Source organism: Dendrobates tinctorius, unplaced genomic scaffold, assembly GCF_039654945.1.
Source record: "Dendrobates tinctorius isolate UK_male_01 unplaced genomic scaffold, ASM3965494v1 ptg000417l, whole genome shotgun sequence".
In the NCBI taxonomy this organism is placed as follows: Eukaryota; Metazoa; Chordata; class Amphibia; order Anura; family Dendrobatidae; genus Dendrobates; species Dendrobates tinctorius.
In genome coordinates this window covers 369,646-383,094 of record NW_027362081.1, presented here as the reverse complement: position 1 = coordinate 383,094, position 13,449 = coordinate 369,646, and the positions used below count along the sequence as shown (strand labels likewise).

The 13,449-nt window shown below is 44.5% G+C and overlaps 1 protein-coding gene across 1 annotated transcript; it reads left to right on the top strand.

The window, feature by feature from the left end:
• The first annotated feature begins 3,007 nt into the window (after window positions 1-3,007).
• Window positions 3,008-13,173, top strand: LOC141076480 (uncharacterized). The gene is made up of 4 exons (XM_073563958.1): window positions 3,008-3,077; window positions 3,982-3,993; window positions 7,836-8,546; window positions 11,394-13,173. Exons 1-4 carry the CDS (start codon window positions 3,008-3,010, stop codon window positions 13,004-13,006), a joined length of 2,406 nt encoding a protein of 801 aa, XP_073420059.1. The 3' UTR covers window positions 13,007-13,173.
• The last annotated feature ends 276 nt before the right edge of the window (window positions 13,174-13,449 follow it).

Genomic DNA, 13,449 nt, shown 5'->3' with positions numbered 1-13,449 from the left:
GGAGTCATAGAGGTACACAAACATATCGAAGGTCCTTCAACATGATAACTGGCACCGGACCCTGAGGGGCTGGATGTTCCCAGACTATAGAACCACAAATCATTTTGTGCCACTTTTATGTCATGTGTGAGAGATATGCATTAAACATTGGTGAGTTCCTTCCACCTCGAGGTTCTCTTCATGCAGGTTACCACCTCTGGGTTGTCAGATCTGAGACATTGAGCTTTGGAGATTCTCTACATTCGAAATGATGAGGATAGTAGTCAGATACTATTAGGATTCTACTGAAAAGCTGAAGAGCCAGTGGCTCTATAATACTGAGGATCTTCATGAGATTTCTCTGATTACAACTAGATAAAAAGGTGATAGAACATCCAAGAGTAAATCGGGAAAGACGCTTATCCATCACCCGGACGTGCACACACTAGTCGGATTCACTCATGGTCTCAATGTTGGTCAGTGTAAAGCAGTTTGTTTTTCTCCTTCTTTTACATCGTTGGTTTTGAGTCTTTATTATTTTGAAGTTTTCATACATTATGTAGCACATTATTCTGTAAAATGTTTAAAAGTCATCAGATTTCTATGTTCGTGTACCGTGCAAAGCTTCCAGTCCCAGAAGCAGAAAAGCAGGTCTGTACCATTACAGATCTCTGACGTTGGCCACTATATATATAAGGGGCACTTCTCTATATAGGCTCCTGCATGTGTCACTGTAGGAAGGAGGCACTTTCCTCTATAGGTTCCTCCTCCATGTGTCACTGCAGGAAGAAGGCACTTTTCTCTATAGGTTCCTCCTCCATGTGTCACTGTAGGAAGGAGGAACTTTTCTCTATAGGTTCTTCCTCCATATGTCACAGTGGGAAGGAGGCATTTTTCTCTATAGGTTCCTCCTCCATGTCTCACTGGAAGAAGAAGGCACTTTTCTCTATAGGTTCTTGCTCCATGTGTCACTGTAGGGCGGAGGCACAGTTCTTTATTGGCTTCTCCTACATGTGTCACTGTAGGGCAGAGGCATTTTTCCCTTTAGGTGCCTCCTCCATGTGTCCTTGTTGGTCAGGGAAACTTTTCTCTCTTGGCTGCTCCGCCATGTGTCACTTTTGGTAGGGGAAACTTTCAGTTGCTCTTTTTAAAGTTTTGGAAGGCTCCTTTGGCTTTGCTACCAGAGCCATGTCTTGCTTGCATTATGATGTAGGTTGGAGCAGTACGACAGATGTCGCCATCTGGATGTTTGTGGTTTTCTGCAACATTTTGAATGACCATTCCTAGGATTCTGTCATTAGATTGACCATTCCATGTGTATGAATCTCTTTGAAAACATTTAGATCTGTTAAAGAAAGGAACTCAAGGTCTTTGGAAACAGTCTTTAAACCCTTAGACTGCTTGTGCTTGGTGGTAATAGAATTTCTAGTCATAGCTGAAGCAGTCAATATTTTTTTTCATTTTTATGTAAGTTTCACTATATGAGGCCTCTCTTTTTTTCTAGGCAAGCTGTATTTTTATAAGTGCCATCTTGCCAAATATGTCTGTAAGACCATGTTCACATATGGTGTAAATGCTGCATATTTTTGCCAAAAATTCTGCGGCATTTAACTGCCCAAAGCAAAGTGGATGTGAGTTCATGAGAACTGCTCCCCCTGTGGTCTAAAGATGCTGCTGAACTGTGCGGTTTTGGTATTTTTTTTGCCTCTCTTGTCTTCTATGTGGAAGTAAAAAGCTGCAGAAACTTTATTAAGGGCAGAATCAAAGCTTTTCTGCACATAAAATGCACATTAAAAACGCGGCTTCACATCTGCACCAAAAACGTATCAAATAAGGGAGAAAATAAAATTCAGCAAACGTGCTATAATAACCAGAGAAAGTTATTGCGTTGTGATGTGCAGACACTTTATTACATTTTTTAATGGGTTTAATGGAGTCAAAATCAATTGAGCCATTTTTTATGCTGTTTACCGATCACCGTGCATTATCTGATCATTGTGTTGTGTGGGTCACTATGATTACAGGGACACAAATATGTCTGCTACTTGCTGATCTGAGAATTTTATTTTTAAAAAGTGCATTAAAAATGCCATTGTTGTAAATGTGTCACAGACACAGTATTTTTTTCTTCATAGAATACAGAGAGATAGAAATGCACTGGAATATCGAGATGTAGCTTTGTGTGCATGTACACTGTCCCTGAAATGAAGAATACCACTCACATTCAAGTATGGAATATGTTCCCATTCTTGACGTTGCAGCCTGTGCCTCATTGCTACAGCTGAGTGCCGTGCAAGAGATTGGGTGTCGGATTCCGGGGGAAATTAAACTTCCACAAAAGCGAAGAATGAGTTTTTAAATAAATGCAAGTATGCAAAGAGCACAGAAAGATGCTGGCCGCTCTCCCAGAGGAGGAGGAACTGCTGAGTAATGGATTCCTCAGTAAGGCTAGGTTCACACTAGCATCCAGGAGGGCTGCGGATGGCTGCCTACTACCTCCTTTCTTTCTCCGTGAAGCTCCGCCCACACTCTGCATACCGCCGCCTGCATCCAGCGTTTCCCTTCGTACCTATCTTTAATATTTGGTATGTAGGGACCATTGTTCGTGGATGCGTCCGCATGCGGCGATTTGACGTGTGCGGCGACCGCACGAAAACACAAAATTTGGCATTTCCGTGCGGTCGTCGCACACGTCAAATCTCCGCATGTGGACGCATCCGCATACAACGCATGTCCCTACATACCAAATATTAAAGATAGATACACAGAAAAACGCAGGACGCATATAGAAGCAGGCGGAGCGTGGGCGGAGCTTCAGGGAGGAAGTGGCTGCCATCCGCAGCCCTCCTCAACGCCAATGTGAAGCTAGCCTTACGCAGGCAGTGAGCCTGCATGGGAAGAAGTTCAGACATCGCAGACACAGAGTGAAAGCCAGGACATTGTCCCAAATAGCGCCACCTACCTCCAAATCTGCAGGAATCTCATCCCGTCTACTGTGGAATAACTGTCTGTTTCCTTCTAGAAAGCGATGGGGATGACGAATCTTCTGCTGGGGGTGCTGGTCCTCACCTTATGCTCAAGTCTATCTCAAGGACAAAGTGAGTAAAAAAATATTCTCCAACACAAAAACCTCCTGAACATAAGTATCCGGCAGAGATGATCCAGATCACCAAAACAGCCAACCTTCTCATCAACCAAAATCTGTGCGTGACCACTCAACACTGTGCAGTGAGGCCATGATATCCCCGTCCCGGTGATGACATCACTGATGAGACCACACCCCTTATACTCCAGCACCGCCCCTCACCTACCACTGCTGACAACCTACGTGAGAGGTTATCAGCCCCGCCCCCCGGTGATGACATCACTGATATAATGATGGGACCACACCCCTTATACTCTAGCCCCACCCCTCACCTACCACTGCTGACACCCTACATGTGAGAGGTTATCAGCCCCGCCCCCGGTGATGACATCACTGATATAATGATGGGACCACACCCCTTATACTCTAGCCCCACCCCTCACCTATGACTGCTGACACCCTACATGTGAGAGGTTATCAGCCCCGCCCCCGGTGATGACATCACTGATATAATGATGAGACCACACCCCTTATACTCCAGCCCCGCCCCCAGTGATGACATCACCGATATAATGATGAGACCACACCCCTTATACTCCAGCCCCACCCCCTCACCTACCACTGCTGACAACCTGCCTGTATACATGTGAGAGGTTATCAGCCCCGCCCTGGTGATGACATCACTGATATGATGAGACCACACCCCTTATACTCCAGCCCCGCCCCTCATCTACCACTGCTGACAACCTGCTTGTATACATGTGAGAGGTTATCAGCCCCGCCCTGGTGATGACATCACTGATATAATGATGAGACCACACCCCTTATACTCCAGCACCGCCCTCTCACCTACCACTGCTGATATTTGTCTTGTGAATTTGCAGTAACTAATTCTTCTCTGTTTCCTGTTTTTTCAGCGATCACATCAAGTAAGTATCTGATCTTCCTCCTCTTTCGACATTTCTTCTCTGAACCACTGCTCCTCCGAGGTGCTGCAGGTTATCTGGCCATTTCTCAATATTATCACATACGCTTGTTCCATTTCACTTGAATTCATTGTTCCTTGTATTGTATTATATTGAGGATTATTATTATTAAAGTAATAAAAGAACCTTTATTTTCCGTGATTGTCTGCAAGTAATCATGTGATTAATGTAGCTGTCAAAGATCACAGCCAGGGATGTCATAACTGAACCCACCCACTCTCTGCTGCCCCCTATCATCCAGAAAATTATGAGAATGCAGGCTGTTTCCACTACTAGACCAGTTATCGGGAAAGTAACAGTGAGCGTATGGTATATACAGCTCCGATTCCAATGCATGGAATAGATGTATATACCCCACAATACAGTCACTGTGAACTTCATGATAACCCCAGACTATTCGCTGCCACCGCGTCATTTATACAGGCTGACTGCAGGCCTGGTAGGTAGTGATGGCTTCGGGGTGCAGTTTACAGAACAAAAGGAACAGAATTATTACATTTTACATTTAATCCAAAACAATAGGCAGCATTTATAAAAATATACAAAATATTTAACAAATCAGACAAAGCAATACAGCATAAACAAGTACATAAAATAAAACAGGATAAACAAAAGAACTTATAACGCTGATCACAGAGATGATTCACCTTAGCGAAGGAGAGCACTTGGATTAGAGATGTTCAGGGAACGGGGATTCATATACAACGATGTGTATCTCTCTACAGGAACACACATCATAATTTGTCTTGACCTTTTATTAGCACCTGATGAACTCACGTGGGATGGGTTGTGAAATGTTTTCAGCCATTCAGGAGTTTATGAAATTCCCAATTTATGAGATATCTTTATTCCCGATTATCGCAGAAGTTCAAGATCGCCCCCATATTTTTATGAGAATTTTACCTTTCCATAGATAGTTAGTAAACATAAAATGACAGGTGTCAGCTACCTGGCTACTATTGATTTGGGGCTTATAGGCAGGTGTTACAGTTATGAGAAAATATGCATACTGTAATCTTCTCCAAAGCCCTGAAGTCGAAAATGTATGTCCCATCAGTGTCTGATATACACACACGCCAATATATCTATCTGGACCCCAGAGCCAGGCTGGCAACTGTAGATGTAACATTTCCCCTCAGGATGTGTCTCACATTGCGTTTGGCGCAGGTCGCCGCACCATCAAAAAGACGCATGCGGCGGCAAAAGCATACCTGCGCACGGCCTGCATACCCAATGCTAAAGATAGGGTACACAGGCCGCAAGCTGCGGCATGCGCTCATAGGCGGAGCTGACCGGAGGAGGCGCGACAGAGGGGTGGAGCTTCATGCCGAGCATCCGCTGCGCCTCCAAAAGCAAGTGTGAAAGTAGCCCTAATGTCCTATTTTTGGTTAATTCTTTGTGCTCCTTTAGAATGTCCCATTTTGTTTTTCTCAAGATTGTCCAGTCTTGTGATTTTTGGGAGAATTCAGTCCTGTTTTTCTCCAGAATAATCCTGTTTAGAGTTTTTGTAAAGTTTCCAGTTTCCTGATTTTTTGGGGGCCAACTAGGTGTTTCCAGAATATTTCATCCTTTAAAATATCTTATTCTATGTTGTTCCAAAGTGTCCTGTTTTGTGACATTATATGTTTTACAGAGCGTCTTGTCTTGAGCGTTTTTAAAAATGTTCAAACGTGTTTTTCCAGAATGTCACACCTTGTGTTTCATCAATATCTACATTCTTGAACTGGTATCAAATAACCCAACTTGCCATACTTCAGAATGTCCAGCCCTGTGTTGCTCTATAATTTCCATTGTTGAGTTTCTTCATAGGGTCCCTGTCATGAATATGCACACATACACAGCTCTGCTACATCTCCTTGGTTTTGTGAGTGACATGCCCATCCATAATCCCCCCTTGCAGTTTTTCCCCCCTTCACAGCTGTGTGTGTGTGATTCCAGCCTCTTTCCACTGCTATCCAGCTGTAATGTGAATCCAGTGTGCTGTCAGCCCTCACTGTGTAGTTTTATGGCCCCAAACTGGTTGAAAGCAGTCTCAAGCACATGGGTTGTTCTTTGTCCTAGTACAGTGTTCATTAAAGATCAAATATAATGGCACCAATTATTGATATTGGTGTGAATCTCACATTTTCGGCATCTACATCGGTAAAACCACCACCCAGTGAGTTTTCTAAGCGCCAGCACCAGCAGAATACAAGAAATGGATTTCTGCTTAACCAAGTCATACGTCCACTTCATGTTTGGACTTAATAGAAAGCTAATTTCAGAACAAGATTGATTATTGTTCCGTCGTCGCTCTATGAGGTTTCCACCCAGAGATATGGAATTAGTAATGTTTTGGTAACTTCTGAAAAGGGGAGTGCATTCCATAGCTCCACCCACTCAGTGAGGTCATGAACAGAGAGTATAACATTAGGGAGTCGAGTAAGGAGGTTGTCATTTTCCCGGGTAACTAGCTATAATAGGCTATGCAAGTTGACCTGATGAATGTGACGGTTCCCTTCCCCCACCAACCATCGCCACATAGCTTGCCAGTAACTGAAGCATGTAAGCTGACCTTTAAACCATCTTTATTTTGTAATCGTTTGTACATATCATAATTGTCTCATTTGTAATACCTTTTTATACTATTGTAAACACTGCCTCTTTCTTTTTGGAGTAAAAGCTATAATATTTACTAGTTTGGTTTTGCTCTAATAACGTATTGTTCTGGGCTTTTGGGGAGACTCTGTCAGTGACGGACTGAGTTTTATAAGTGTATTTCCCGCAAGAGACTAGGAATAGTCATACCGCCCTCACTGTAGCATGTACAATAGCCAGTACACAGCAAGGCAGCCTTTCTGGTGACTACTTATCCTAGGTGTAGTTCCCTGACTAACCTGAGGGTAAGGGGGGCGCCAGAGAGCTGCAAGTTCCAAACCGGAACTGGAAAGTGGGATTAAATAAATCCCCTGACGAACCGGGGGCAACCAAACAGAATGCACATTATTGAGTTTCTCCAAAAAGTATAATCTTTTGCTTGACCAGAATCCCCTGTATTTCCATGTCATCTTTCCCCACAATGACCCACCTGAGGTTTCCCCAGGATCTCCAATCTCCTGTGACTATAAAATGTTTCATCTTGGGTTTTTCCAGAATTTCCCATTTTCCTTCAGAATTTACCATTCTTTGCTGTTGCAGAGTGTTCCATATAGTGATTCTCAAGTATCCACCATGTTGTTTATCAGCTTAATGTCCCAACTCGTAGTTCTCTAACATATCTAGACCTTCAGAATGTCTTGTCTTGTGTTTCACCAGAATGTCTCCTCTTTTTTTCATCCGGCATATTCCATGCTGTTTCTCCAGAATCTACTACAGTATTATGTAGAATGTTTTCTTTTGTATTTTTCCAGGTACCAATGGCCGAGCTTGTGCTGCCATAGAATATCCCATTATGGGTTTTCCCAGAATGTCACGGTGATGCTAGTCACAAATGTGATGTTAGTCACTACCCACGGACAGGCCGTGAGTCAGCAAAGTCAGGCATTCCAGGGTCAATATCAAAAGTGTCATGAATCGGGGTGTCTGGTTGCCCCCAGTTCATCCGGGATCCTATTTTATGACCCCTCTTCAGTTCCTGGACACATTCTCCAGGATTTTCATTGTTCTTTACCATATTCAGTCTCATAATCCATTAAGAGCAATGCAAACTTTCTTTCAAGGGTCAAGGCTGTAATAATTGACACATTGCATCTTCTGTTGTCAAAGCAAATAACGTCGTCTTTTTATTCTTTATTTTCTTGGAACAGATGCAAAATCCTGCAACTTCTGTAATCCCACAAACGCCAACTGTGAACAGAAGAATGTCTACGTCATCTGCTCCTGCAAGGCTGGCTTCATCGGAAACGGTCTGGACTGCACGAGGATGGCATTCTGTGATACATCCAAGTGCTGTCCTGATGGATACACCTGGGATACGCAGAAGAAGACATGTGTGGACATTAATGAATGTAGTTCCCCAACTCTGAACAAGTGTTCCCCAACAGAAACCTGCATTAACCGCAATGGTATTTACCTCTGTACTCCCAACCCCTCGGCCCTCTGTTCTGGAGCTAATTGTACCAGTGACCAGGACTGCCTGAAAGTCAACGACAATTTTACATGTGCGGATCCCTGTGACTTCTATAATGAGCTGAATGGAGATGGTAGATTGTCCTCCATTAATTCCACCGGCAGATTCAGTACTGACAGATACAATTTTGGCTGGTTCCGTTATGTGGGAAGCCAGACTACCAGCCTGAAAGTGGGAGAGGTGGGGGCATTGAAATGTGGGTCCCTGGAACCATTTTCTCTTGCTCAAGATCATCCAAACATTGGTGATGGAATCAAGATGGTTCCTTTAGTCAGCAACTCTCTGAGTGGAAATGTAGCTGCTGGTAAACTCCCAGTGAAGGCCTGTCCCAAAGGATACTACGTGTACAAGTTCTCAGGAATGCTGAGATTCGACGTCTACTGCACAGGTAAGATCTCAGCACACCTGTACCTCCCATCAACCTAAAATCTAAGGGAGTACTTCTCCCATCAGCCTAATTAATCACTCCTCTCATCAGCCTAAAGCTTAAGGGAGCATTCATCTCATCAGCCTAAAGCCTAAGGGAGCACTCCTTCTATGAGCCTAAAGCATAAGGGAGCACTCTTCCCATCAACCTAAGAGAGCACTCCTATAAACCTAAAGCCTAATGGAGCATTCTTCCCTTCAGCCTAAGGCCTAAGGAAGCATTCCTCCTCTAATCAGCATTAACCCTAAGGGAGCACTCCTATCAGCCTAAGGCCCAAGGGAGTACTCCTCCCATCAGCCTAAAGCCTAAGGGAGTACTCCTCCCATCAGCCTAAGGCCTAAGGGAGTACTCCCATCAGCATAAAGCCTAGGGGAGCATCCCTTCCATCAGCATAAAGCCTAGGGGAGCATTCCTTCCATCAGCATAAAACCTAAGGGACCACTCCTCGTATCAGCCTAATACCTAATGGAGCACTCCTCCCATCAGCCTAAAGCCTAATGGAGCTCTGTTCCCATCAGCCCAATGCCTAAGGAAACACTCCTCCCACACCCTAAGGACTAAGGGAGCACTTCTACTCCCATCAGCCTAAAGCTTAAGGGACCACTCTTCCTGTCATCAGCCTAAAGCCTAAGGGAGCTCTCATTCTCCTATCAGCGTAAAGCCTAAGGGAGCACTCCTCCCATCAGCCTAAAGCCTAAGCGGGCACTCCTCCGATCAGCCTAGGAAAGCACTCCTACTCCTATCAACCCAAGACCTAAGGGAGCACTTCTCCTCCCATCAGCATAAAGCGTAGGGAAGCACTCCACCCATCAGCTTTAAGCCTAAGGGAGCATTTCTCCCATCAGCCTAAAGCCTAAGGGAGCACTCCTCCCATCAGCCTAAAGCCTAAGGAAGCATTCCTCCCATCAGCCTAAAGCCTAAGGAAGCACTCCTCCCATCAACCTAAAGCCTAAAGGAGCACTCCTCCCATCAGTCTAAAGCCTAAGGGAGAACTCCCATCAACCTAAGGTCTAAGGGAACACTCCTCGCATCAGCCTAAGGCCTAAGGGAGAACTCATCCCATCAGCCTAAGGGAGCATTTCGCCTCCAATAAGCATAAACACTAAGGGAGCACTTCACCCATCAGCCTAAAGCCTAAGGAAACACTCCTCCCATCAACCTAAGGCGTAAATGAGCCCTTTACCCATCAGCTTAAACCTTAAGGGAGCACTCCTCCCATCAGCCTAAAGCCTAAGAGAGCACTCCTCCCATCAGCCACAGGGAGCACTACTCCTCCCATCAGTCTAAGGGAGCACTCTTCCCATCAGCCTAAGGGAGCACTACTCCTCCCATCAGCCTAAGGGAGCACTACTCCTCCCATCAGCCTAAGGGAGCACTCCTTCCATCAGCCTAAGGGAGCACTCTTCCCATCAGCCTAAGGGAGCACTACTCCTCCCATCAGCCTAAGGGAGCACTACTACTCCCATCAGCCTAAGGGAGCACTCCTTCCATCAGCCTAAGGGAGCACTCTTCCCATCAGCCTAAGGGAGCACTACTCCTCCCATCTGCCTAAGGGAGCACTACTCCTCCCATCAGCCTAAGGGAGCACTACTCCTCCCATCAGCCTAAGGGAGCACTCCTTCCATCAGCCTAAGGGAGCACTCGTCCCATCAGCCTAAGGGAGCACTCCTTCCATCAGCCTAAGGGAGCACTACTCCTCCCATCAGCCTAAGGGAGCACTACTCCTCCCATCAGCCTAAGGGAGCACTCGTCCCATCAGCCTAAGGGAGCACTACTCCTCCCATCAGCCTGAGGCCTTTTTTGAATAGAGCTTGATCCTACTCACCCATATAATTGCACATAATTGAGAGGCATCATGTTAGGTTTCGGCTCCCAACAGAGAGGGTCGCCTTGTCGCAGGCTGTTGGGCTGACATGAATTGTCCAATTTGTGCGTTAGGTACCCTCATGTTTTATCATGTTTTCTATAGCAATAATGCAGTCCCAGTCTCACATACTCAATGTCTGCAGACTGTAGCGTTTCCGAGTGCAGCTACATTTAGTTATGTATTGTGACTCTCTTTATTTGCACCTGTTCACACTTTCATTTTTCTCTTTGGAAGTGTTGGTCAGTTTTTTTATATTTCTGGAACTGTCCAGGGCAGCTGGGAAATCTCTTCTTTATTGCTTTTCATGAGGAAAAATACAAAATGCATTCATCTTCTTACATGAATGAGAGTCACACTGGAAGATGGACTTTGATAGCAATGGAGTCCTTTCTGTCAATGAGACTCTCGATTCTAGTCTTCTCAGCCTTGTAAGGATGTCATAGACGGCCTGCTTGATGTCATTCATGTTCTTCTGAAGAAATCTTGGTGTGCCCAAAAACCAGAGCTAACCTCTATTCTTCCCTAGATAACATCATTGCAGCCCCATCATGAGTGACGCCAGCCACAGTGCATTGTGACTATGACCAGATGGTCTCGTATCCATGGATGGCCCATGCGATAGTAAACGCACCATCAATAACATCTGGAGCCACTCACAGTGCCCTGCAAAATACAGCCAGATAGAATACTCTTATATATAAAGCGAGGCATTGTTAACACAATCAATTGTTTTAGTATGATCATATTAATATAGCTAGAAACAGTGCCCCCCTAAAGAATGCCGGCCACAGTGACCATACCAATGGTTCCAGACATCAGACAGTGAACTCCCATAAGTAATATCAGAAAGACCTCCCGCATGAAAATCATCAGCAATCATGCCCGAGTGATACTATGTCTACCTACTCAAAACATGTCTGAGGGTTTTTTTATTATTACAGATCCTGAAAAGAATTTACCAACAACCACAACTACTACAACCACAGCACCTACCACAACTACAACCCCAAGCACAACAGAAGTAACAACTACAACACCAGCCACCACTCCAACACCAAGCACAACAGAAGTAACAACCACAACACCAAGTTCAACAGAAAAAACATCTCTGTCAGCCACAACACCAACCACAACTAATCCAACCCCATCTAGCACAAAGTCAAGAACTACCCTAGATGCAACCACCACAGAGGAACCAAACACACTAGAGACTACTACAACCCAAGACATAACTACTCAAGAGACGACAATATCTACCACAGACATAACAAGCCAAGACACAACAATCCCAGAGACAACCACTACAGCCCCAGATATCATAAGTACTGAAGAGACAACTACTCAAGAGCCAACCACTATAACCACAAAAGCAACAACTATTCAAGAGACAACAGCTACAACTGAGGAAATAATTACTGATGAATACACAACAACTATCAAGGTGACAACACCAGAAGACACAACCACAACTGCACTAGAGATAACCACAGGAGAAACAACAATTGTCAAAGACACAACCACCCCAGAGATAATAACATTTGAAACAGAGAAGACCACTACAGCCCCAGATATTACAACTACTCAAGACACAACTACTCAAGAGTCAACCACTATTACAACAAAAGCAACAACGTCTACTCAAGAGACAACAGATACAACTGAGGCAATAACTACTGATAAAGACACAACGACAATCAAGGTGACAACTCCGGAAGACACAACCAAAAGTCCCTTAGAGTTTACCACAGAAGAAACAACAATTGTGCAGGACACACCCACCACAGACTTAACAACCACTGAAAAAAAGACAACAGCTACAACCCCGGACACATCTACCACAGAGGAAACGACAATTACTCAAGACTCAACCACCCTAGAAATAACAACAACTGAAATGGAGACAACCACTACAGCCCCAGACATTGCAACTACTCAAGAGTCAACCACTATTACCACAGAAGGAACAACTTCTACTCAAGAGACAACAGATACAACTGAGACAATAACTACTGATGAAGACACAACAGCTATCAAGTTGACAACACCTGAAGACATAACCACAACTGCCATAGAGATTACCACAGAAGAAACAACAATTACCCAAGACACAACCACTCCAGAGGTAACCACTACACAAAAGGAAACCACGGCAAACCAACACACAACTATTCGAGATACAACTATTCAAGACTTAACCACCACAGAAGAGGCAATAACTACAACAGAGGAAATCGGTACAACTCAAAACTCTACAACTACTCAAGAAACGACTATATCTACCACAGAGTCAACAACAATTGCAGACACAACGTTTGAAGACATAACTACTGAAGAGACAAGCGCAATGATAACTACACTGTCCCCAAGTCAGCAAATCAATAACTTAGGTGCTTGCCTCCAAAATCTTCTTCCAGCTGATACGACACAGAAGCTTGTTGAGTTATCCAATAATCTCTCTAACTTGCCACCTGAAGATGTTAAGAACGCTCTCACAACGCTGAAGGAACAACTAAATGCAGATTTTGCCACTTTTCTAAATGCCCTGGACATGTGATCATTGTAAGGGCTTATTCACCTCCTCTCTCCATAACATATATTTATAACACAGTAACGTAGTTAGCAAGGTCGAAAAAAAGCCATGTGTCCATCCAGTTCAGCCTCTAGTCCGTCAGAATAAATCCCCAGATCTATGTCCTTCTAAAGCAGGGTTCCCCAACTCCAGTCCTCAAGGCCCACCAACAGGTCATGTTTTCAGGATTTCCTTAGTATTGCCCAGGTGATAATTGCTTCACCTGTACAATACAAGGGAAATCCTGAAGACATAACCTGTTGGTGGGCCTTGAGGACTGGAGTTGGGGAACCCTGTTCTAAAGAACCTAATAACTGTAAGATACAATAGTGTTCCACTCCAGGAAGACATCCAGGCATCTCTTGAACCCCTCGACTGAGTTCGCCATCACCACCTCCTCAGGCAAGGAGTTCCAGATTCTCACTGCC